The following is a 27,730-nucleotide window of genomic DNA, read 5'->3' as shown; positions in this document are numbered from 1 at the left end:
CCTCCTAAATGCTTACTTTCTGTGGACTTTGGACTGCCAGTGAAACTAGTTTCCTTTTTGACCTGGTAGCTTTCTGCTTCCTTCAACAGCCTGATACCTGTTTGTATAGATTGATAACTCTTGGCCCAGTGAAACTCCTGACATTTGTTTGTATTGTCTACTCATCTATTCCTTCAGCAGCCCTTAGCACACATTGTAATCTCCCCATCCCAGAAAATTACCCAGACCCCTTGACATTCCAGCAATATGTATGCATCTGCCAGTATCTATTATATTCCCAATTTAAAACCATGCTTGAAACAAAGAAGACAGTGACATAAAGCTCTCTACACATTTGAGGGAAAATGTAAAAGCGCTAAGTGTTTAAAAACTTGAACACTTCTACAGAGTGTAAAACCTGGGAAGAAATAATGGAAGCCAGCAGCCTGTAGATAACAATGAACAAATATTTGATTGTCTACCGTGGGCAAGGCACTGTACTCAAAGAGATTGTGAGCTACTGAAGTATGTTTACTTCTAATGAGTAAACGAGGTAACAGAGACTATTCCTTGGAGAACCGTCTTAGAAAATAATTCACAAAGAAAACTGGAGAGGAAAAGGTAGGAAAATCATTTCTATTAGTGCCATAGCAATTAAAAATTAGGGGCTTTAACTTTATTCCCAGCTCAACTGTTGATAGCATATTTCAGCAGGGCTTGGAAAACCAGTTTTGTGTTTTAAATATTCAAGGAGAGGTGACTTTCAGACTCGTCACGTGGGATTCCCAAGAGTCCAGTTCCTCATTCCAATCCACTCCGTGTTTATGAAAGTGCACTAGCTGGAACAGTAGGAAGAAAAAAATTCACTGCAGGAAGTCATCCAATCCTGATAAATTGATATGTAGAGTAAAGTTGATAGTGTTATAATCATTCAGATAGTCTGGCTAAAGGGTGTGTGTGTGTGTGTGTGTTTGTGTATGTGTGTGTGTGTGTGTGTGTTTGTGTGTGTGTGTGTACAGTTGGATGGGGGACAAGCAGAAGGGAATGTAGATAAAGTGAAAAAGAGCTGATGTATTCAGAGCTTATGTTGCTAGAGGTGAGATCAGTTACCTGCCTGCAACTGAAATTTCAAACTTCTGTTTAGAAGGGACATTAGCGGACAATGGTGACTGATAGTTGGAAATATCTGCAGACATCTTAAGTTTTATGACCAAATGAACGAGCAATGACTTGGAAGATGAAGAACAGTTGTTTTCACTGCCTGGTAATTTTTACCTTTTTACTTCAAAGTACAGCATCATTTTCAATGAATGCCTACGTGACTGTGACTTACTTCAACAAAACCAGCAACTATACCAAGACAGAAACATGTGAGTGTGGTGTCTATGGATTAGCCTCACCAGTGGCTAATGCTATGGGAGTGGTGGGCATCCCTAAGGAAGAAAAGTACCAAGCTTGCGACTCCAACACTGAATTTACTAACACTGATAAGCCCTGGATTGCACTGATAGAAAGAGGTAATTGTACATTTTCTGAAAAGATTCAAACAGCAGGTAGACGGAATGCTGATGCTGTTGTGATTTACAATGCTCCAGACAAAGGCAACCAGACAATACAGATGGCAAATTTTGGTAAGTAACGATTGATTCCCTAAGAGAATTAATGCTTTCATTTGACTTAAACTTGTATTCCCATGCAGAATTAGTGTATGATCTGGCAAAGAAATTAAGTCTTACAATTTTACATTAAGTTTCCTGGCCCAGCACTACTTGCAGTTATTTTATTCCTAGTCAATATTTTTAATGTGTTCCAAGGACAAGAACAAGTAATGAAATGACTCCTACTTTCAGGTTTGCATTGCTTTATTAGTTTCTTCAGCCTGTGTTACATAACTTCTTTTTAATATGCTGTGCCTTTAGCTCTGTCAACGTTAAAATAACATTTTCATTTCGGTGTTATTTAAAAATTCTCAGTTGGACTCATTGTCTCCTGACAATTGGTTGTATGTTTTTCCATGAAACTGTTAAACTGATCCATTGGTACTGTTAGACAATAGCAAAATGTAAGCTGGTGAAACTAACATAAAGGACTCTGCTGCATGCATGAAGATTTGGGTCTGTCTAAGGGATGAATACATGCAAATGACTCCATAAGAAATGTTTTCTGTTAAAAACTTCACAGCTGAGTAATTCTTATCAAAACTAAAGATTTCACTTGGAAAGGTATCCTCATGGGTTCTTTAGCAAACCAACTTGTCTACTTTATTGACTGTGCAAGGGAAGTTACTTCTGAGAACTCATGTTTTCATTTTGAAAAAAAAAAGAATGACACTTTAAAAGTAAATGGTTTTCAGGGGCTGGAGAGGTTGCTCACTGGTTAGTAGCATTGGCTGCTTTTCTAGAGGACCGTGGTTCCATTCCTAGTACCCAGCTCACAACTATCTGTAACTCCAGTTCTAGAGGATCTGATGCCCTCACACAGACATATCTGCAGGCAAAACAACAATGCACATAAAAATAAATTAATTAATATAAAAAACTTAAAACAGAACAGGAAAAGTAAATGGTTTTCTAAAGCTGTTATGTAGACTTCAAACCACAGCCATCTATACTGTGGGTGAGTATATGTATTTATTTACCCAGACTTAGCCAGAGGGTCTGTGAGGAAGGTTTATTTCAGAGAAAGAGCTGTAAGCAAACGAATAGAGTATTTTGGTGTTTATCATGGACAAGAATTGCCTACAAGAAAATTAATGCAAACCTATTTAAGCAGACTTCAGAACCATAAGAAGAAAACAATAAAACCTGGCTTAAAAATAGAAGAATTACACACCAGAAACATGGCAGTTTACTAACACTTTGGAAGGCAAGCTTCTTCTTTCTCTGACTATAGGAAAATCAGATAAAGAAGTCTCTCTGCAGTAGCAAATTATGAAATCACACCAGCACTCCACTTGCTCTCTTTTGTCATATGCCCTGGGCATTACTAGGGGTTCAGCTGAGCACATTTCTTTGTCAAGCTAAAACAATCTCATTAGCCTCCCAGAGTATTCTTATACTTTTATAATTCGTTGGATTTTGTAGAAATAAATGAATACAACTTTCTGGTGAAGATTAAACCCAGTCTGAAAAACAAACAAACAAAAACTTCCTTTTTTACTCAACCTTAGAGAGCCAGGGAGTGTTTCTTTGTCTGTGTACAACCATAGTCTACTATTGACTCTACTGCTATTTTTAAAATACAGACAGTATCTAGTTAAATAGTAGCCCCGTTCTCGAGACTTTCTTTGCACATGTACAGTAGGGACTAACATTGTGTGAACTGTGAGTGCCCAGTGGCTGAATGTAAAATATTTACTAAGGGTTACTCACAGTAAATCTCATCAAAAGGCATGTGGACCATCATGTCAATATGTGGCTCTGAACAGACTTTTTAACAGGAAACAGTCATACCTATATGATACTTGTGTGAGCAACATTTTCTTAAAGGTCCGCCATTAGCCCTGTTTGAGAATCAGCACAGTGAGCCCAGAACCATGCATGATACAACCCTGATGTCAAATAGTGCAGGAGGCTGAGGCACAAGAATAGAGAACGTGAGGGCAATACAGGAAATAAAGTGATATCCCCATCTCAAAACATATATAAAATAAAATAAGCACACTTTAAAAAGTTAGCATAGGCCAGATGGCAGTCATACATGGATATAATTCCAGCACTCGGAAGCCTGCGACAGGAGGACCATAAATTCAGAGCCAGCCTGAACTACACGGTGAGAGCCTTACTCAAAAATGAGGGAACAGGAGAGGAAAAAAGAGAGAAGAAAGGAGTGAAGGGGCAGAGGAGAGATAAATAGAGAAAGATAAAGTAGAAAATAACAATGAATGAAGAAAGGCATGGTAGAGAAACACTGCTGTAGTTAGATGTAAGAAGCTCTGCATTTCTGTTTATTGCTCAGTAGGGACTTTAGTTACCAAGATGCTGTAAGCTGTATTAACAGCAAAGAGGGGCATTGTATGGTCTCACCAAAAGGAAATGATCAATGTTTGAGAACTTAGAGATTTACCCATACGTATGTATGTATGTATTTATTTATTTACATCAAAACATCATAAATCACAACATTAATATGTACAACTTTTATACTTTTATGTGTCAATTTAAATAACAACCTAAACAAGAAAAGTTAGCAAAATCATAACTAATAACATTTACTGGCATACAACCATACACCTTTATTTCATTCAATGAATGTTGTACTTTTAACAGTAATGCCAACTGTGAATGATTAAACCTGTAACTTGATCTTTGCCTTCACTTATCACTGTTATCACTTATCACTTATCACTTATACTGTTATTACTTTTATTACTTTTAACAGTAATGCCAACTGTGAATGATTAAAACTGTAACTTGATCTTTGCCTTCACTAGTATTATCACTGCTAAGCAGTCTAGACTTGGATCTCTTCCTTCCTAGAAATGTCACTCATATAAAAACTACTTGTGATATAATTGATAAATATAAGGCAGAGTGATTATTTCACAACATAAGGAAAAATGGTGTAATTGTATTATAATCTCAAAAATAAAATTTAAGAAGGTCTGTGGTTAAAATGTTGGGTTTATCACTCAGTACAGCAAAAAAACAAATGTGCACTGTTAGAAAGCATGGGGTATCTCAGACTAGGCATGCTTCAGGTGGTTTAAGGAAGTAGGACAATAGCCAACCATCTTATTTGGCTTGAAATTATGGCAATTTCTAGGATGTTGTGTTTTCAGTGCTAAAACAAGGAAGCTCCAGGACAAAGCAGGACATATTGACCATGATATCTGGGTTTATTTGGGATTTGTATGCTATCAGAAAGTCAGGAAAAGTTATTGATGGTTTCTAAATACGTTCTCTTATAAATGGGAAAGACCAGCCAGAGGCTAAAACCATCATTCATGAAAAAGCAATAGCTATTCACATAAGCTAGCTAGGGGACTGTTTAGTCATTTTTGTGACTTTAACATTGTTCACATTTAGTCTGTATTCGTACATGATAACGATTTATTGCTACTGCCTTGACACATCATGGTCACAGAATGACCTCTGTTTCTGATACTCTATAAAATAATTTGTCATCAACAAGTAAAAGTAAGGCTAAACTGCTACTGCCATGCTAAGTTGTAGACAATAGGGGCACTTATTTCTTTCCCAGTGACAATCCACTTTGTGCATGCCCATACAGTTGTGTAAATGTGTTCTATCTCCCCAGTGTCCTTGTACATTTCTGAGCCTTCCTTGATCCATAGAGGCTGTCTCCAAGATGCAATAAACGCACAGGATTTTTCTGCACTCTTTGCTCACCATAGTTTTTTGACATAGGAACTAAATATCCTTACTCCTTTTCCATGGCTTCTCTTGTTCTTCATCTGGGCATTTTTTCTATTAGTGATAGCTACACTTTGAGAATGTCATATATGGTACTGTATTCACATCATTTTCACCCCACACTGTCCCATAACTCCTCTCATGGTTCTTCCCTTTATTCCCTCCTCAACTTTATGGTTTCTTCTTCAATTATAATTTTTAGATATCTATATACACAATGAATATAAAAGTGCAATCTGCTGAGTCCACTTAGTGTACTCATGTGTTCCCGTGTCTAGGGATGACTACTTGGGATTCGATAATCTCCCTTTCTTGGTAGCCATTAATTGTGTATAACTCTTCATCTAGGGTTGAGCCTTGTAAGATTTCCATAATCCATGTTGGCACATCAGCTGGTGTTGTTATTGTGAAGGTTTTGTTTAGGAAAGTATACTGCTTTCATAGGTGCAGCTTCTGGGTATCAATGGAACATGTTTTCATGACATTAGAAATAAATTTACCTAGCTATAGAGTAAGTGACAACTTTTGTTTTAACTTTTTCTCAAGATTATAATTAACAAAATTTCTCTCTTTCCTTTCCTCCCTGCGAAACCTCTCAAAGAGGGGTACCTCCTTTTTCATTTTCAAATTCTTCACTTCCTTTTGTTCACTAGTTGTTATCATATGCATATATGTATATGTACTTGCATGTATATTCCTAACTAACCTGCTCAGTCTATATAATGTTATTTGTATGTATGCTTTCAGGGCTAGTCATTTGGTATTAGATAGACAATTGGAGAACACAGCTTCTTTTTTAAAAATTGTTTTGCATTTATTGTGTGTATATACTACAATTTAACAGGTATGAAATGTAGTTCCTCAGAGTTTTGATTTGCATTTCTCTGATGACTAGAGATTTTAAGAATTTCCTATATATCTGTTGGCTATTTATGTCTTCTTTATAGAAATATGTGTTCACTTCTATTATCAGTTTTAACTGGACATTTTATTTTCTTGTTGAATTATTTTCATATTTGGACTATTAGTCCCTGATTCAAGTTATGACTTTTAAATGTTTTATTTCACTCTTCATACCAAACAAGCTCTCACCATACCTCATCTCCCTGTTTTTTAAGACAGAGTCACACATATTCCAGGCTGCCCTCGAACTCACTATGTAACTAAGGATGACTTCAAACTCCTGATCATCACATGTGTATGGAAGTCAAAGGACATTTGTGGGAGTTGGTTCCCTCCTTCCCCCATGTAGGTTCCAGGGATTGAACTTGGGTTATTATGCTTGGCAGCAGGTACTTTTACCTACTGAGCCATCTTATCACCCCATAAAGTTTACAATCCTTTCTAAACACTCTAGAGACAGATACAAAATTTTATCCTGGGTATACAGGAAAAGTCAGGACTCCTGAGTTATTTAAACTGAAATTTTTTGACATGTAAGTACTCACTTGTTGAACAGACAAGTTTTTTTTTTAAGTTAAATAAGCTATTTATGGATAAATGGCCTTAAGAAATGCTTATATATGAATGTAGTTTATGTCAGCAAAGTTAATAATTTGAGGGCTCCAAAGACTACACAGAGAAACCCTGTCTCAGAAAATAAAAACACAATAATTTGGAAAGAATAGACTAGTCCTCCTTATCTCTTTGGCAGTGTCTAATGAAGTGAATTGCAAGGTAAAGTTCACAGCATTTCAAAATCCCCAACACTCACCAACTTTAGAGCAGAGAACTGTGTGGAAAGGAAGGCAAACTTACCCTCTGTATAAAAATGCCATTGTAGAAATGAAAGGGAAAATAAAACCATACTATACAGACGAAGTGAGAGGACAATAAACTCCCCAATAAGATCTGCACCTCACCATGTGTATAAACAAGAGGGTAATCCAAATGAACTGACCAGTTCTGCCTGACAAGAACATTAGATCTGGTTGGCTCTTTCATTCTCATGACAATACCCTCATTCTCAAGCCACCACAAGGGATTCTAACTCATCTCCCCCACCTCAATCCAAACCTATCTTTTGCAGCCAAAGTCACTTGCTTTGTGGGGCAGGGTTTCGTGTTGCCCACACTGGTTTTGGAACTCTTTGTGGCTGAGGAAGACTTTGAACTCACAATCTCCTGCTTGCACTTCTGGGGTGCTAACATTCCAAGCCTCTGTGCCACTATTCCAGTTGTGTGGTGCTGGGGATTGAACCCAGGGCTTTGTGCAAGGTAGACAAGCACATAAGTACTAAGAGATCCAACCACAGCTCCCAAAATAGCTTTTCGGGAGAGCAAAGTCTCAGATGTCTTCCATCCTGCTGTGAGGGAACCATCTTTCCAAGCTATTATCCATCCAGGAAACTCTGGACTATTGCCTGCCAATCTGACCTCACCTCCTCACACTTCTCCATTTTCTACTCTCTGAGTACTAGCCACAGTGGGTTGTTTTCACTTCCCCACATCCATTAAAGTCTTTCCTGCTTTAGAACCTGAAAGTATCCTTTGACCTTCTCTCTTACATCTCAATCAGCATGAAACCCTGCTCATTCTACCTCCAATACACTTCTTTACACCCTTTATCTTTTCCTTCTTCTACTGCTTTTGTCCAGGCCAGTATCATCTCTCACCCGAATCACTGCTAGCCTCCCAACTGGTCTCCGTGTGACTCTCACCCTCTGCAGTGTCTGGGAAAGTGACCTGTAAGAAATATACTTAAGCCCAACTTTATTAATATCCAGACTTTCTTTGTGCTTGGGATAAAGCCTTACATTGCCAAGCTTCATTCCAGACACTCTGGTATTCTTTCTGCTGCTGCTACTGCTGCTGCTGCTGCTGCTGCTGGTGTGTGGTGGTGTGTGTGGTGTGTGTGTGTGTGTGTGTGTGTGGTGTGTGTGTGTGTGTGTGTGTGTGTGTGTTTGGGGCATGTATGTTTGCAGGTATGTGTGTGTGTGTGTGTGTGTGTGTGTGTGTGTGTGTGTGTGTGTGTGTTTTGGGGCATGTATGTTTGCAGGTATATTCTCCTATGCATGCACATGTAGAGGCCAGAGGTTAACCTTGGGCTTGGGTACCTTCTCCTGTTTCTCTCCACCTTGGTCGGTTTCTTTTGTTTTCATGTTGTTGTTTGGTCGTGTGCGTGTGCGTGTGCGTGTGCGTGTGCGTGTGTGTGTTTCCTTTCCTTTCCTTCTTCCGTCCCCTATTTCTTACTTTTTGAGACAAGGACTTACCGAACCTGAACTTCGCTGGTTCCAATAGACTGTCTGTCGAGCAATCCCCCAGGCTCTCCCTGTTTTAGCGCCCCCTGCAGTGCTGAGGTTATAGACACAGTCCTTGACACATCACTTATTCCATGGGTGCTAGGAATCCCGTTTCAGGTCCTCATTATTGTGCAGCAAGCACTTCCCTCAGTGAGCTATATATGTTTTTCCCTTACCTTTCCCTCTGCTTGAGTCATTTCTTATTTTTTGTACCATATGTTGACTCCAAAATGTCTGTTACTACCAGTCTAGTGCATGTTAGTTACTATCATCCCCCAAAATAACAATTGCAAGAGCTTCCAAACTGGGTACCTTATTTCTACTCTTGGTATTCTCTGCACCATAGCTGGAGTTATTGTCTGCATATATGGGTCAGCTACACCATTCGTCTCCTCCAGATCCTCTAGTGACTTTTTTGATTCTTCAGATAAAATCGAAATATTCCCACATCAGAAAGGATTGGCCTTATTTACCTTGGTTACTCCTCCAACCCAGAAGGCAACTCCAGCTTCTCGAACCACACATCAACCACAATGACCATCTAACAATTTGTCCAACATAGGAAGCTCTGATCATGACTCCTTTTGCTTGTGTTTCTTCCTATCTCTGAATCCCAGTTCAAATATCTAAGCGGTTCTCTTTAGCCATGTCCACATTATTTCCCACTCTTTTTCAGATCTCTTAAAATGTACAATTAATTGTCACTTGCTGACTGCCTGTCTACCCACTGAGACTGTGAGTTCTAAACAATATAAACCACAAATGTCTTTTGGGCTGAGGCTACAACATCAGCTTCACTCCGTGAAGAACAAAAGTTTAAGTCAGGGGGTCTCAATCTCTGTGTTGCAACCCTTTTGGGCATAGAATGACCTTTTAACAGGGGTTACTGAAAACCATCTGAAAACATAGATATTACAATTCATAACAGTAGTAAAATTACAGTTATGGAGTAACAACAGAAATAATTTTATGATTGGGGGTCACCACAACTTGAGTGAGAAACAGTATTAAAGGGTCTCAACATTAGGAAGGTTGGGAATCACTGGTTTAACAGATTGGAGAGGAAGTCCCCTCTGTAGAAGAAAGAATGGACACAGTTAAATGAAGTTGATTAGGTAAATTTAGCAAACTATTATACTTAAACTTATTGTCCCTTCCACAGATATAAATTGTAAATGAGCAGTTTCTCTGCATGAAAACAGTGTCTGATTAGATTTCTCCTTTGACTACCAACTCTGATTGTTATTGATTCAGTGTGTAACTTTTTAGACTTTTCCCAACTTTTTCTACATACCTGTGCTCTGTGGCACACGTGTGCTCACACACATACACACACAAACAAGTAAATTGGTGTGATAAAATGTTTAAATAATATTTTGAAAACTGACAGGAACATGAGCTGTACTGGCAAGAGCATGACATGTTAGGGCTAGGAAATAAGTCATCTGTATAATTTACGAATCTGTGTAAACAAAACCATAACAAGGTTTTAATGCCTTTCAGTAAGTGCTCCCTACCTCCCCTGGGGTCCAGGTACCTAGAAACATAGCTATATAGACAAGTAATGATTTATAAAGACATAAAGATACAATGTTTGTGGACCCTGATTTCCAGACAAATTAAAATGAGTAAAATCACTGTGTGTTTGTCAAAGCACATATTTTCCTCATTTTATTTCTGGTTGTTGAGCCTAGCTATTAATGGCTGAGCCATCTCTCCACCTCTATTTCCCTCATTTTAAAATTGAGGAATGGAGAATATTTTGTCAGGGCCTAAAGGTGTGTTTGTTTTGTTTTGTTTTGTTTTGTTGTTATTTTGAGATATGATCTCACAGTGTAGTTCTGGCTGTCCTGAAACTTGCTCTGTAGACCAGGCAGGCACCAAACTCAGAGATCCACCTGCCTCTGCCTTCTCAGTGCTTGAATTAAAGGCATGAGCCACCCCCACCCCCAGAAAGATGTTTTGTTTTTATTCCTTAATATAGTCTTTGCTTAACTTTTGGCATCTTCCACCTAAATTAATGTTTCATTTATTGTATTATTGTCATCTGTTAGCCCATTAGTTTTCCTCATAATTACTGATAATTAGGAAAGAGTGTGTATAGATGAATATGTGTGCAAATATATAGAGTAAATGTGTAAGGAAGACTTATTAAATGGTTCACTGCTGCTCAAATGTTCCTTCACTCTCTTTCCAGCAGTCCTTGCTTCCTACGTCTTCTCACCCACCCACCCTTTCCTTCATGATTCAAATATTCCTATCCTAGGCAGCAAGGACTCTGACTGATTGTATTGCATCAATCTCTATATTTGCAAGGCCTATGACTTACTCATTAAGGGAATTGCTAATATATTCACAGGTTATGTCGATAAGGCAGCCTGAGGCATTTTATTTATTAATTTTAAATTAGCATACACAGTATTACATTTCATATGGGGTCATTTTTTTACCTCTGAAAATAGATTCTTCTCTCATACAATGCATCCTGACCACAGTTTCCCCTCCCTCCACTCCTCCCAGCTCTCCCTACTCCCCTCTTCCTGGATTCAGTCCCCCTCTGTGTCCCATCAAAAAAGAGAAGGCCTCCAAGAGACAACAATCACACACAACAAAACAAGATATAATAAGACAAGGCAAATGTCTCATATCGAAGCTGAACTAGGCAACCCAATAGGAGGAAAAGAGTCCAAAGAGCCGTCAAAAGTTTCAAAGGCACACATGCTCCCACTATTAAGAGTCACACAAAACACCAAGCTAACAGCCGTAATATATGCATAGACCCTTTAAGGCCCTATGCATGGTGTTTCAGTCTGTGTTATATCGTACAAGCCCTGTTTAGTTGATTCAGTGGGCTGCGTTCTCTTACATGTGGTAATATGTTGCTTGTACAAATAAAGTCTGTCTGTACAGATATCCAGACCTCTGTGATTAGCTAGTGGAAGCTCCATCCTCTGATCTTCACACAGGCTTTATTTGTACAAGCAAGATATCACCACACACACAGGGGCATTTTTAGTTTTCATTGATTCTTCTCCATCTCCATCCCTACCTTGTGTCCTTTTATCCCCCCTGAAAACTTCTTTCCACTTTTATAACTCATGTGCCCTATTGCCCTCCTTTCTTCCTTAAAACCCCCAACTCCTAGTCTCTGTCTTAGGGTTTTACTGCTGTGAAGAAATACCATGACAACAGCAAGTCTTATAAAAGAAAACATTTAATTGTGGTTGGCTTACAGTTTCAGAGGTTTAGACCATTATTGTCAAGGAGGGAAGCATGGTGATGTGCAGGCAGACAGTGTTGGAGACGAGCTCTACTTCTTGATCCACAGGCATCAGGAAGAGACTGTGTACTACACTGGACATAGCTTGAGTTCATGACACCTCAAACCACCCTGCCACAGTGACATACTTCCTATAACAATCCCAAGCCTTGTCCAACAAAGCCACACATAATAGTGCCACTCCCTATGAGCCTGTCAGGGCCAATTACATTCAAACTACCACAATCTCCCTCCCTGTTTCAAGCCTATACCTACACCCACTCTCACTCAGGTACATACATATAAATGTTATGAGCTAAGATCTGTATATGAGGAGAGTATGAGTTTTTTTTTTTCTTTCTGAGTCTTTCTGAGTTAATTTGTTTAATAGTTGGCAATTCTGTTCATTTTCCTATAAGAAGGCATTTTCATTGCAGGACCTCAAAACAATGCATCTTAAAAAGGGAGCAAATATAACAGGTGAGAAAATCAGGACTTTTGAAATAACTGTGGAAGAATACATAGGGAGAATTGTGTTTCAGAGCATCCCTTTTCAGAGCATGCTAATAATAAAGTAGTTTACCTATTCTCATGTCCTACTTTCAGTACCTAAATGGTGAATAATAAAGTGATGTCAATGACTTTGTAGATTTACATCATATGTTAATCTAAATATTTAACATTATATCTTATTAACATGACTTATGTAATGACTTCACAATGCAATAATAAACTTCATGCCCAAATAACTAATGCATTGACATATCAGGGTAGGGGGGAAGGCATAGGGAAATGAAACCGTGCTTTAAAATTTGCTTTCTGTCCATTCTAATTCTTATTTTTTCAGTTCTCATTATCGTCGTTCATAATAATTAAAGCTGTTAAGGTTTTTTTTAGTATTGCACCTGTGGAAAAATGTATCTGAGGGATGGAGAGATAGCACAATGAAAGAGTACTTGCCTAGCACTTACAAGGCCCTAAGATACAATCTCCAGTACCACAAACAATAAGAAAAGAAAAATACCTGTTTTTTCTTCCACTTTGTGAGGACAATTGTTAATATTAAGTACTCTGTTCATTGTGTGCCAAGTATTCAAGTGTGATAATCTCAAGAACAATTTGAAGTCCTAGTATCAGCATATCCATTATATACAGAACAGAGCTGAGATACTGACAAGACTTCTCCCACAGAAACAGACATAGTAGGTTTCAAATGCATGGTTTGAAACCTGATATCTTGACTCTACATCCCATACTTTTAATTATTATACAGCATATATCATGCAAAGCACTACAAACTGGTACAGAAACATTGTAGCCTTCAAAAGGGGAAATGTAGCAGAAGGAAAGCAGAAAGCTAGGAAGCAGAATATTGGATATTAAGATAATTAGAATTAAGAGAATAAGAGATTGTGAATTGAGAGTGTTGGAAGGGTTATAAATATGTGAGTTCAGGTTATAAATGATGGGAACATGAGCTAGTGAGATGGCTCAGCTGTGCAAGACTGATAACATGAGTTTGATTCCCATATTCCATTATGGAAAGAGAGAATCAACTCCCAAAAGATGTTGTCTAACCTCCACATGAGTACAGTAGTACATGTGTGCCCACACTCACATGTGTGTGTATCATACATGAATGCACATTTTAATAATAATAAATAAAGATGACAATGATTAACTCAAAGATCAATACTGAGATTTGAAAATGAGAGAGTTCTAGTAGACAATAAGATAGACCTCAGAGGTTGCCTAAATAGGGCAATGATAATGTAGAGCATATGCATGGCATTGAGGTAAAGAAGATAGAATGGAGACAAAAATCCCTGAAGTTGAGTCAATAGTGCAGACTTATGGTAGACTCAGGGTGAGGGGATCTTTGTGATCCCCATGGCAATGTCATCAATAAATGTGAAACTGGAGGCATGGAGTGGCCTATGGCTAACCAGGATGGAAAGCAAGAGAGAGTGATGAACCAAAATACTACAAGTCTTCAAGAAATATTGATCTTCTTCATTAGGGTGAGGGAAAATACTAGAAGTTAAAAATAAAAGACAGTGTGGAAAGGGAACATTCTAGAAAATTATCCAAATTAGTTTCAATTTGGGGCAGAAACTAAGAACAAAATGAATTTGAGGATAGGGTGGCTCCAGAATAAAGATTTCAAATGAAATTCTGGGATAAAGCTATCTCACACAAGTTTGGGACTTGGTTTACTGGTGTAAAAGGCTACTGGTTTGTGCAAAATAAGAATTATTTACATGAGATTGGGTCAGTATAAAGGATCAGTTGGGAAAGGCACTTGGTGTGGAATGATCTTTTTGTACATTGTGAAGATGTTTCTCTGCCAAGATGCCTTCTGATTGGTTTAATAAAGAGTTTAATGGCCAATAGCTAGGCACGAAGATGATAGGCAGGACTTCTGGGCAAAGAGAGAGAGAAGCAGAGATGAATCTAGACATGGGAAGAACGCCAGAAGACATGGAGAGAAAACAGAAGGTGCAAGATGGAAGAAAAGTAAAAAGGCAAGAGGCAAAATGTAGGTTAGTATAAATGGGTGAATTTGAGTTGTAAGAGATAATGTGACAAGACTAAGCTATAGACCGAGCTTTCATAATTAATAATAAGTCTCCATGTCATTTTTTGTGAGCTGGCAGTCTCCCTCCACAAAAACCATCCATTTATACATGGTGTGTAATGTGGGGATTGAACTCATGACCCTGGGATTAAGAGTCTCATGCTCTATCAACTGAGTTGGGTGCCATGTGTAGTGGACTTTTTTGGAACATCAGTCACAAATTCATGACACAAAGACTTATTATTAATTATGAAAACTCACCCTTAGCTTATGCTTGTTTCCAACTAGCTCATAACTTAAATTAACCCATTTCTATTAATGTTGCATGGTTCGTGACTTTTATCTCTTCTCCTGCATATCCTGCTTCTTCCGTGTCCAGCTAGTGACTCCTCCTTTCTTCTTCCCCAAGACCTTTCTGTCCCCAAAAGTCCCACCTAATCTGTTCTTGCCTAGCTATTGACCATTCATCTCTTTACTAAATCAATCAGAAGGCGCCTTGGCAAAGATACATCTTCACAGTGTACAAAAAGATAATTTCCAACAGGCATGTGCTGCCAACCTGAGTTTGATCCTTCTGGCCTACATGAAGGAAGTAAAGAACTGACTCCCACAGTTTGTCCTCTGATTAATATGGAAGCATAATGGCATGTACACACACACACACACACACACACACACACACACACACACACACACACACACACACACACACACCTAATTTTTAAAAAGAAAAGAAAGATGAAAGATACCAGACATTCTTGAAGATGCTGAGAAGGAGAAGAGCTGAATATCTCAAAGATTAATGGAAGAACATAATGCATCAGGGTTTGTGCCTATATGTGAAATTCAGCTGGGAGGTTGCATATCACAAGGATAAAAGAGAAGTATGTTGATGGTACAGAGCAAGAATAGAGGTGGGTAGGGGTGGGGTCACAGTGGGAAGCAGTAAGTGGTGTGGAATGGTCTGAATATAAAAGGAAGCCACTAGAGTTTTTGAATGGAGCTGTTTTAAAGCTGTAATCGAAGTGCTAGTCAGCCCTTGACTTGGGTGCTACCTGGGTATCTGGAGGATGTTGCATAGCAATAGAAAATCATTATAAAGACTGAGCTGATGACAGAGCTCTCGAGAACCATTTTAATAAATCATACATTCTGAAAAATAGTATTTGTTGTGACTAGTGGTAATTACCTAGTTTTGCATGGAGAAGATTAGGAATTTTAGGAAAAAGAGAAATTTAGTTACGACCTTCAGATGTCAAAATTGCTGTCATTAAATGCCTGCATTCCATTATTGTGTTCAAGCCAATCTACATTTACTTGTGTGTATTTTTAGCTTTTAAATGGAAATGGAAATTGAGTTATTTTCCTTTAAAGCAGTAGGTTGAGCTGAGGAGGAGTGTAGAATCAAGGAGGAGTTTGACATTATTTTAACCCTAAAAATGTCAGCATGGGTCAATTAACTATTTCTCATAGATGGCTTTTCAACTGGTGTTCATAGCCAGTATGTAATGCTTAGTAACTTATGGACAGAAACATCTGCTGCAGCTGAAGGCCACAGTGATGGATTTATACAAACAGGCAGGCAAATATTCTTAGAAAATGTATCTTGTCTGAAAATCCAGGAATATGAAAAAAGGCCACATTTACCAAAATGCTGTCTCAGAAGGTTTTGTCATATATATTCATTGTTTTTCAAATTAGCTTACCAAGTAGCAAGTTTCCTAATAGCATTCTCTGCCCTCCCTCACCTCTTCCTCCTGTTGCTACTCCGCATCTCCACTTGAACCCTTCCACCCCAGCACTCTTTCTTGCACTTTAGTATCACAGGTACTTAGGTGAAAGTGTGTAGAGACCAAGAAACTAGAAAGAGACTCATGAGAGGACACACGTGGTGAGGGTAATAGAACTTTCATAAAGTAAACCCAGAAGAGAGACTGGCAAATGGCATTTTTGTCTGAAGGAACATCTATAACTGAATCATTTCATTTTTGTTCCCTGGAAAAATGCCTCCATAAGTACAACGTAGAGAAAACCCAAAGAGAAAACCTAAAGAGAAGTCCTAGGCTCTAACCCGACATGTATTACCACAGATACCTATGCCTCCTGGGAGACACAGCAGGTGAAGAGAAGCCCTAGGGTAGAGGCCCTGGGGATGTATGTTCTTGTTTACTTATCTATAGACTGGGCAACCTTAGCTTGCACTGCAGCGGGCTGCTAGGAGGAAATCTCACAGGGAGAGCAAGTTCTGTCTGACAATAGAGTTTTAACATGGCTTTTTAAAAAGAAAAATATACATGAGTTTTAAAAAACCAAAATGCTGTGCCGAGTGTAATAAAAATACAGGCCGGTAATTCTATCACTCAGGAGGATGTGGAGTTCACAGGAAGCTTTGGCTACACAGCCTTGGCTATATGAGAACCTGTTTCAAAATAAACAAGTGCTGCAGAGATGGCTCAGCAGTTACAAGCACTGGCTGCCCTTCCAGAGTACCTGGGTTCAATTCCCAGCACACACAGCTCACAGCTGTTTGAAACTCCAGTTCCAGGGAATCCATCTCTCTCTCTCTCTCTCTCTCTCTCTCTCTCTCTCTCTCTCTCTCTCTCTCTCTCTCTCTCTCTTCTCTCTCTCTCTCTCACACACACACACACAAAACACAAAAAATAAAATAAAATCATTTTAAAATACTACCAATAAAATTTTCAAACAAACAAATGCAAGTAAATAAATAAAGCTAAAAGGAAATGGCTTACTTATTAGTCAACAAATATTTCTGAGTGGGGACTCTGTCAGACATTGGTCTCTTAAGTCTTTTATTCCATAGTGTTATCTCTGAGCCCTCAAACCGAGCATGTACCTCGGGGCAAGAGTTTTGAAGTGAAACCTGCTATGGTTTTGGTGGTGGTGGTTTGGTTTTTGTTGTTCTTGTTGTTATCCTTGCTGTGAGATCTTGGCCAAGTTACTTAACTTTGCTGAATTTTTTATAAGCAGTGAACCATCTTTCCAGACCTGTTTTTATGTATTCTCAGTGTATATTATTCTAGGATTGCTAATTATCATAGGCTCATAGGCTAAACTTAAAGAATATAAGTCTCTCAACCTCGCTCAACAATCCCTTCTGTGAGAGCCCGGCCTGGTGGCTATTTCTTTCCTGCTTCAGTTCTCTCAGAGCCACGTCACTCATTTTCTTCCAAGACAACCTCTTCCCTGTAATAGCTCAAGTTTTCCAAAGCTATCTTTCAAATATTCTGCCTCTAAGTTTCAAACATTTTTCTTTGTTGTACTTCCCTAAACAAAGTAGAACAAGTTGAAGTTGTTTTCTGGTGCTTTTTCTATTTACTTTAGCATCCACTCAGTTTCTGATCAATAGAATTGACATAGCTGTTTTCTAATCAATAGTACAATTCAAATTTCAATGTTTAGACCATTTTTTTCTATTGATAGAATAGAAGCCAGTTCTTCTCCCTTTTAAACACTACATTTTGTTTTTGTGTGTGATGGTGGAGAACAAACACGGGGCTTTGTAATAATGGGCACATGTGCACGGCTGATACACAGACACAGCCCATGAGTGCTTTCACTTTTTGTGTATTGAAGAAGAATTTGGAGACCAGTCGCTTAAATAATGATTGGCCAGGGGAGGTTGACAGGAATTTGCCCAACAATATTTCCTTCTCTACTAAAAATGCTATTTAAATTTCACCTTCAATTTAAATTAAATTTAAATTTAAGCAGCATTTAAAACATACTCTGTATTTTGGCTACACATATGTCTGAATACCATGTGCATGCAGTACCTACATAGGCCAGAAGATGGCGGCAGTTCTTCTGGAACTGGAGTTGAGACAGTTGTGACCCAACAAGTGGGTGCTGGAAATTGAATCTGGTTCTCTGGAAGAGCAATCAGTGCTCTTCACTGCTGAGACATTTCTCCAGCACCACATGTCATGCATCCTTTTTTTTTTTTTTTTTTTTTTGAGACAGGGTTTCTCTGTGGCTTTGGAGGCTGTCCTGGAACTAGCTCTTGTAGACCAGGCTCGTCTCGAACTCACAGAGATCCTCCTGAGTCTGCCTCCTGAGTGCTGGGATTAAAGGCGTGCGCCACCACCGCCTGGCTGTCATGCATCCTTAAAGTAGCATTCTTTTGGATATTAAGAGATATAGGTTTGGGGCTGGAGAGATGGGTAAATCACACGCTGCTCTTACAGAGTACTGGAGTTTGGTTCCCAGAGTATTCCTTGGGAAGCCCACAACCATCTGTAATTCCAGTTTCAGGAGATCCAGCGCCATCTTCTGGCCTCTGCAGCTACCTGCACTCACATTCGCAACCCACTTTCCACAAACTCACACATTATAAAATGAATCTTTAAAAGCTATAGGTGTCTCTACTTAAAAGGCATATAGTTCTAGAAAAAATGCCTTCATAAGCTTGTCTGACACCATAGCAGAGATTAATTGACTAAGAGAAATCGAATCATTCATCTCAGTCAATCGAGCTCTAAGGCCAGCAACAGACAGAGTACAATCTCAATGATTCCTGAATAAATACAAGTGAGTAAACGAGACTATGAAAATGAGTAAATGAAGGACAGGCATTATTCAGAGATAAGGGTCCTTACACAGCATTGTAAGGCTCTGGGTTCTGTCCCCAGAACCACAAAGAATAAACGAGGCAGAAAATGAAGTTATCGCCTTCCTGACAAAAACAAAACATTACCTCCTTTATGATTCTATCTATAGCTTTGCGAGTGTGATAAAAAAAAAAAACTAACATTGTTAGGTCCCTCAGCTTAATGATGCTCTACTAGCTACTAACTGTTCTTTTTATCTCTGGCTGCTTCCCCTGCAACTATTTAGTGCCTCATCTCTAGCTGGCAGTCAGGGACATGACTTCTTTGTTAGGCTGCTTCTATATAAAGCTCTGGCAAGAGGAACTGCCTAGATTGCCACCAGTGATCCACATAGCTGCAGAGAGTGCTGCACCCACACAGGGTCACAGAGTGAGGGAAGCAGATTGCAGTGCAGATCTCATTTCATTGCACTTATTATGGAGTTAATGTTACTCTTTCACAATAAGTTATTGTCAGCGTGGTGATCTGTACCACCCTATGGGAAATTGAGTAGGGCATTCAAAACTTCATTCATTCTTATTACTATTCAGGCTTAAAATTGGAGATTAGCACATAGATGAACAAGAAGTAGTGAGGAGATGATTAAGAACCTTCAGAGAATAGAAGCTTTTCTAAGCAGTAGATAAAAGTGACGGTTTCCTGAGAACTATCTTTGTCTACTCATCAAAGTAGATCCATCAGCAGCACATCTCCCTGGATTTATTTTAGTGGCAAGTCATTTGTGTTCTTGTATTGATCGAAAATAGTAAAGCTGCATTTGCATTTTGTTAAACATTTAAGGAGGATGGAGAGATGGCTCAGCAGTTAAGAGCATTTGCTGTTCCTCCAAGGGACCCAAGTTTTCCAGCACCCACATCAGGCAGTTCACAACAGCCTCTAATTCCAGGTGAAGGGGATTCAAGGCACTCTTTTGGCCTCCTCGGGCACATTCACAAACCTACAGAGGCACACATACACATGCACGGATAACATATGAAAACAGATCTTTTCAAGAGCGTAAGAAGAAAGCCTATATGATAGCATATGTCTGAACTACAGAGAGATAGACAGACATTCACAGACATAGTAATGTCTTCAAAGCTATTAAAATGCAGAAATCTGAAAAAGCTCTGTAAACCATTTGAATTATGTATACAGTTTTTCTTTGGAACATGAATACTTCCTGAAATGCCAGGAAAAGTATGTTTCCAATTTGGTACATACATGTAATATAAATTTCCTTTCATCATGGAATGAATACTAGCCTTGTCCCCAATAGTGAAATATTGCATTCTAAAATCCCTAGCATAGAGTTATCCAAGTATTTTTGTTTACGTAATAGTTGAGTATATTTGAAAATAATTTCATAATGAAAATAGAGTTGGACTGTCTTCATTCCTGTATGCTTGGACATTGGAAAAAGTTAAATTTGCAAGAACATTTCCCTCGTTCACTTGTCAAAATACATATTAGTTGGATAGCCCATTGATATGACTCTAAAGATGTAAGACAGTCATAGCCCATTAGTCTTCCTTCTGATTCCTCAAAAAATAGCAAAGTGAAAATATTGATAAAAAACATCTCTCCTAAGTGATGATATCTCATAAATTTGCTACTTTAGCCAAACTAAGCCTTGATCTGTAATTAATTTTATTTTCGAAGTAGGATTGAACCCAGGGCCTTGTACTTGCTAGTCAAATGCTTTACACTGAACTGCATGCCCAGACATGTAATTACATTTAAAAACACAAAGTTAGGCTGGGGAGATAGTCCAATGTGTAAAGTACAGAGGACAAGTATAGAACAGGATCCCCAGACCCACATGAAAGGCATTGTGGTTCACCCATTAGCCCAGTGAATAGGAGAATGGGAAGTGGAGGCAGTACATCCTTGGGACAAGCTGGCTAGCCATACTGCCCAAAACAGTAAGCTCTGAGTTCAGTGAGATGTCCCATTTCAATATGGAAGGTGCAGAGTGATTAAGAAGATGATGTTAGCCTTCTTGAGCTTCACCAAAGGCAAGCTCTCTCATGCATGTGCACATACACACACACACACACACACACACACACACACACACACACACACACACACACTTATATGACGATACATACACAAATGCCACATGACATACAATACAGAACCAAACACCAACAAAGAAAGCACAAAGTAATGGTGATCTCATTATGTTTTGTTTTATATTCATTTGAGTCATCTTCTTCCTTATATTTTTTTTTGTGGAGATGTTTGTATTTCCATAGAGTAAGGAACTTAGAGAACTTTTGGAAAATTGTCCTTCTCGGGTTATATGCTCCATGTTACTTTTTCATCACTATGCCAAACGACTGAGCTCATCAACTTACATAGAGAAACAGCTGGCTCAGAACAATGTTTTCAGAGCTTCTGGTTCATGGTAGTTTGGTCCTGTTACCTCTGAGTCTGGGACAGGGCACCACATCATAGCCGCTAGCATTTGAGCAAAGCTGGTCACATCATAATCAAATGTACAAGGAAGGAGGAGGAATGAAAGGGATGCAGAAACATCCTATTAAGCCCCTCCTGTTAAAGGTTTTGCTACTTCTGAATAGTCACAAGCTGAGGAGCAAACCTACATAGCACATGGTTCCTTGGAAGACATTGAATGACTAAACTGCAATGGACAGAATTTGACCTTTAGATAAGTGACTATTCAGAATCAAAGGTCACTGGAGACTCTTTTGACAAAAAAAAATGGTAAGACAAAATATCACAGTCACAAATTTACTTTTACATGCACTTAATGACTTCAGAAAGTTTATTATGATTTTTGAGAATATAAAGAGTAAACTATCAGGCTGGGTGTTGGTGGCGCACTACTTTAATCCCAGCACTTGGGAGGCAGAGGCAGGCGGATCTCTGTGAGTTCGAGTCCAGCCTGGTCTACAGAGCGAGTTCAAAAACAACCTCCAAAGCAATACAGAGAAACCCTGTCTCGAAAAGAAAAACCAGAAAAAGAACAGAGTAAACTATCATATGTTATGGCAATATAAGTCATTAAATAACCCAGTTCCTTCAGTATGGTTATTTGTCCCATCCTTGAATCAATCTGACCCTAGTGTTAACATGGTGTTAACATTAATAGCCAAAGGAAAGAAGTGAAAATCAACACAAACCAAAAAGCAAGTTTCTACAGATCTAAGTACTGAATCTAAATCTGCTCTTATTCATTGTTAAAATAGCATAAGCGATTGAGAATGCTGTTCTAGGAAATGCAGGGAACTATGGTCTAATTGAGGAAATTGACTTAAAGTACAGAAGATTTGTCAGTGAGATGAAATGAAAAGCCTTTGACTCTCAGGGGTGTGAAAAGCTAGTCTGGGTGCCTTAGGGAGAGTTCCATAAAGAGAATACCCAATTGTGTTCTCATCACTTGTGATTTCTGAGTGTCAGTGTATATTTTGGAGTAGAGAAGTAATACTTCTGTAAGGTTAGTCTGGCTTTGTGATTTGCCTCTTCAGAAGCCATAAGCAGGAGTGTATGTATGATAAACCTAAATACGATGTGTGAGCTCTGCACACAACCCTGTTTTATTGGGAAGGCTTTGGGAAGACATTTAGTGGACATTTGTTGCCTTACCATACGGAACTCAATATGCTACTTCAATCCAGAACAAATATGTTAATAATTTCTGTAAAGAAAATCCTGAGTTTAATTTCCTACTATCCTATATAATAAAAATTCTCACTTATGGGCCTGGGAGATGGCTTATGGGAAAGGTACCTGAGGCCAAACCTGACAGCCTGAGTCCATTACCTGAGACTCACATAGAACCTTGTGAGAAGAGAGCCGAGTGTGCAGTCTCTCTCTCTCTCTCTCTCTCTCTCTCTCTCTCTCTCTCTCTCTCTCTCTCTCTCTCTCTCTCACACACACACACACACACACAACTAAATGAGAATTTTAAATGCCCACTTATTTTATAGTAATATGTGCTTATTTATAGAAGCAGGCCTTGGATTCCCTGCCATTTGGAGAGGTGGGTGTGGCAGTGGAAATGGATCTTATTTAAGTTTATCATAGATTCCTACTTACAGCTTCAGAAGAGTCAAATTCTATTTATGAGTATCCCCCTAAGGCACTCAGATGGAATCTTTTGAAAGAACATAATATTTTATTAATTCTTTGAGAATTTCATACAACATATTTTGATCATGATCACTGCTCACTCATCCCCATCCCAACACTGGTCCCAGATGCACTCCATCCTGCCTGCCACCTCCACTTCAAGTCCTAGTGCCTAAACGCCCTAGTCTTCTAACTCTAAAAATCTTGCACCATCTCTTCCATGCTCTTTTAGCCTGAGGTGAAGGGTTGTGTTTTTAATGTCTTAAATTTCCCTTTTGAAACTAAGTAAACCAGATTTGCTCACATCATGAGGATATATGAGTTCATGCTTGGGTTTATTTATCCCACGTTGTAGGTCCAGTGACAGCCCCTTTCTCAAGACATTGTACAACCAGATGACACAGCAGATTTTTTATATTTCGTTTTGTTCCAATCTTTGAAAGAAAGGCCCAGCAGAGATCATGTTGAACATATTTTTTGGCCAGTGCAAACACTTTCATCCTTATCTCAAGCATATTTAAATGGTAACTTGTCACACTGGCATCTGAAGTGAAATCTCCGCTGTCTTCTGACACCATATGGCAACGCTTTCAGTTAAGAGAACACCAAGAAGAAGAAAAAAGAGAGAGAGAACACCAAGATACTCAATTAGGCAAGGTCAGCCAAATAGATTTGAATACAACAAAAATCAATCTAATTGATTGTTTTAAAGCCAAGCATTTAAAGATGTGAATAATTTCCCAGAATAAGACCAGTGAGTGAATAGAATCTCTTTTATGGCTGCATGCCCACGGGATTAAGGTGGTATATAAAACATAAATGTGCTAAATGAGACCATTATTTTCCTTTTTGGTTTTCTTTTTTTCCAGATTTTTTATTTGAATTAGAAACAAGATTGTTTCACATGTCAATCCCAATTCCCTCTCCCTCCCCTCCTCCCCTACCAACCCCCCAACTGATACCCTACCTATCACATATCCTTTCTGCTCTCCAGGGAGGGTGAGGCCCTCCATGGGGGGTCATCAGAGTCTGCCGTATCCTTTGAGATAGGGCCTAGAACCAACCCCGTGTGAGACCATTATTTTCTATGTGCCCAGTTCTCTGGCAATGTTTAAATCTCTGGCTCACTCCAGTCACTTACAGCAATTTTTAAGTTACCTCTCACTGGATCGAAGACAATCCCTGTGTAGGATAGAAGATGAAATTATACTGAAAAACCATTTAAATGCCAGTTCCAAGTATCTTTTTAGTTGTGCATTTCTTCATATCATCTACTACCAGTGTTTCCTATATACTGGTATTTATCATTGAATTTTGATCCAATGCCTTTTTTTAGTGTAGGTGTGCGTGCATGGGTGGGAGAGTGAGTGAACGCGTGCATGCAGGCATTCACACACTCATACATGCTCATGCTGGAGTCACAGCACAAATGAACTGCAGATCAGGAGTGGTTTGTCTCCTTCCACTGCATGACTCAGTCCTCGGGATCAGACTCAGCTCATCAGACTTAATGGCAACTGCCTTTATCTGCTAAGCCATCTCACAGGTCCCTTGCTCACCTTTTTAAAGGCTAAATAAACAGTGGCTCTAAGGAAACCATACCTTGTTTTATGTAGAAAATGAAATTAAATTCACAAAACCAAAAGCTGATTTGGAAATGGAAGGGAAAACCCAGGAAGGTAAGGTTGTTTATAATTTAAGAGTACTGTTCTCCTAGGAGACAACCCACCAGAACTTTGTATAAGAATACTGAATACTTTCTAGTCTTAACCCTTGAGAAGTTCCAGTGAATCAGAAAGTTGCTTAAGATGAGACACAGGTTTGCTTACAATTCCTCCATGTTGTTCTGCCTCCATTTCTAAACTTCCTTATTTTTCTACCACAGCCTTTACAATCTTGCCCTTCCTTCCAGTTCTATTTTAATAACCCTTTTCCACCATACATATTTACCTCATACAAAGTAAGATGTACTCAAAAAAAAAAAACACAAAAAAAACGAAACTTAAAGCCAGGCGTTGGTGGCGCACACCTTTAATCCCAGCACTTGGGAGGCAGAGCTAGGCGGATCTCTGTGAGTTCGAGGCCAGCCTGGTCTACAGAGCGAGTGCCAGGATAGGCTCCAAAGCTACACAGAGAAACCTTGTCTTGAAAAACCGAAAAAAAAGTAAGACATACTCAATGAACAAAGCAACCTAGTGTTCCATGTTAAGCAGTTGTTTCAGTGTTATGTAAATGAGCCTGGTGCTTGACTGTTTCCTAATAACTATTCTGTGTCTAGGCTTTCCTCCAAAAATATTTTCTATGCTTGAAACAATTATTCCCATTTGCAAGTGCTGGACATGTGCTCTTCAGTCACAAATAATTAAAGTTACTTTTTAAAATGTGGATTTAAGGGTGGAGGATGTAGCTCAGTGGTTGAGAATTTGCCTATCGTACAGGAGACACTGGGTTTGAGCCTAAGCACTGCATAATGATGAGAGATTTATAGTTTTCTTTAGTGAAAGAGTGTTTCAGTTGGTCCATTGGTTAAACTCATTCTATTAACTAGAAGGAGAGAACCCACTCCCATCAATTGTCTTCTGACCTCCACACGTGTGCCCTGGCATTCACACATACACAGGCACATACACAGGTACATGGGCATGCACACACTTTAAATAAACATAATAAAAATAAGACACTTATAGTTTAAAATAGAATAAGTGCTAGGCAGGTGTCCTTGGGATGTATGCATGGGCCATAAGGAATCTTTGTACAGTTGAAGTATTCTTAATATTATAAGCACGTGGAGTTGAATTTTTAAAGTAAAGCTATTATTATCCAGAATATTAGAGAGCCAAGCTGATCTTCAGAAGATTTTGCTGCAATACAAAATTCTGTCTCTGTGTCTGGTATATAGACATAAGCCTTCCTCCACCATGGCTACTGAGTGATTGCAATGTGACTAATATGAAGAAATAGCTGGAATTTTATTTTACTCTATTGTATTTATACAGATAAAATGAGGGCATTGGCTACCATATTCAATAATGCAGTAGTTGTGGAGTGGGATTGTTAGCACAGGATCAGTGGATACACTTGGAGAGATCCACAAAAGTACTGAAAGTCGTGTAAAAACCTATGTGGAGTTCGGTTACTCTATGCATAGGTCTCATCAAATGTTCAGTGGTAACTCTGATCTCGGTATGGTTAAGAACTGCCATAGCAGAGGTAGGCATCCGGTTTAGGATCTGCTTTTCCCAATAACAATGTAAAAGCTAGAAACAGTCATTTTCATTCTTTGTGCAATAGGAAAGCATTCAAGTTCCTCACCTAAAAATCACAATAGTAATACCTGAGATTAAGTTCAAATAATATGCTGTGTTAGCAGCATGTTCCACCCCTCCACCATGTTTCTTTTTACTTTTTATTTTTGAGAAATTGCAGGTGTGTGTGCAATTTTCAGAACTAGAGAGGTCCTGTGTACTCTTCACCTAATTTCCCCCTTGCATAACTCTAATACAGTATCCTAACCAGGAAACTGGCAGTGATACAATCAATGCACCTTACTTAGATTTCGCTAGTTTTACATGAACTCATTTGGATGTACCATGAAATGTTATCAGATATGGAGCTCATGTGATCAACAGCACAGTCCAGTTGCAGAACAATCTCATTGTCACAAGGCTTCCTTATGCAATACTTTCATAGCCACATTGCTCTTCTACTTCACAACCCTTTAGCAATGGCAAAACCACTTTTTGTGGCTTCCGAGTAAATGTATTTATTCTCCATTAGTATGTACTTACAATATCAAAGATTCATAGAAAATGGGAATGGTGACACACATCTGTATCTTCAACACTCTGGAGGCTGAGGTAGGAGGATCATCACTTGTCCAAGGCCACCCTGGCTCACACACCAAGTTGTCTAATAGAATCATAGTATATAACCATTGGGAATTGCCAATTTTTCACTTAAAAAATTATCTGGAGATTCATCCAGATTGCTGAATATAATTAACAGACCCTTCCTTTTTCATTGCTGAGTGATACTTCAAAGTACCATAATTGGCTTTATTATTTACTTATTGTGAGATAACTAAGCTGTTTCCAAAATTTGGCAGTTGTACATAAGAAACTGTGAAAATGTGAGGGAAAGACAAGAAAGTACAGTGGAGGAATATGAACAAAGCACAATGTTGCATGTAAATGAAAATATGATTTTGTACATGAACAAAAATGTTAATAAAATTAGAAATGAAATTTTATGAATTTTTTATTCATATGAATCATTTATCTGAGACAAAAGTCCAAGACTAAAACTGGTGAATCATAGGTTCATTTGCTGATGAGTTTTATAAGAAACTGAGACTGAATTCCACTTTTCACTCCTATCACAAATGTGGGTGTGTTCCAGTTTCATCACATCCTCAACGTTAATTGTTGTTATTATTTGTGTTGTTGTTGTTATTTATTTTGGCCATTTTGCTATCTATACAGTTGTCTCAAATTGTGGGATTTGAGATACATATATATATATATATATATATATATATATATATATTGATGGGCATTGTGATACCTGCATGGTATGAGCACCACATGTACA

At 38.6% G+C, this 27,730-nt stretch overlaps 1 protein-coding gene across 1 annotated transcript in view; it reads left to right on the top strand.

Moving 5' to 3' along the window:
- Positions 1-1,204: 1,204 nt before the first annotated feature.
- Rnf128 (ring finger protein 128) overlaps positions 1,205-27,730 on the top strand; it is a 102,131-nt gene continuing 75,605 nt past the window's right edge. Inside the window, exon 1 of the mRNA XM_027433668.2 lies at positions 1,205-1,610. Within this exon, the coding sequence (XP_027289469.1) occupies positions 1,205-1,610 (406 nt within the window). The remainder of the gene's footprint in view (positions 1,611-27,730) is intronic.

The sequence above is a fragment of the Cricetulus griseus genome, chromosome X (genome assembly GCF_003668045.3).
Source record: "Cricetulus griseus strain 17A/GY chromosome X, alternate assembly CriGri-PICRH-1.0, whole genome shotgun sequence".
Taxonomy (NCBI): Eukaryota; Metazoa; Chordata; class Mammalia; order Rodentia; family Cricetidae; genus Cricetulus; species Cricetulus griseus.
Note: the sequence above shows the minus strand (reverse complement) of the source record. Positions and strands in the feature narration are given on the sequence as shown.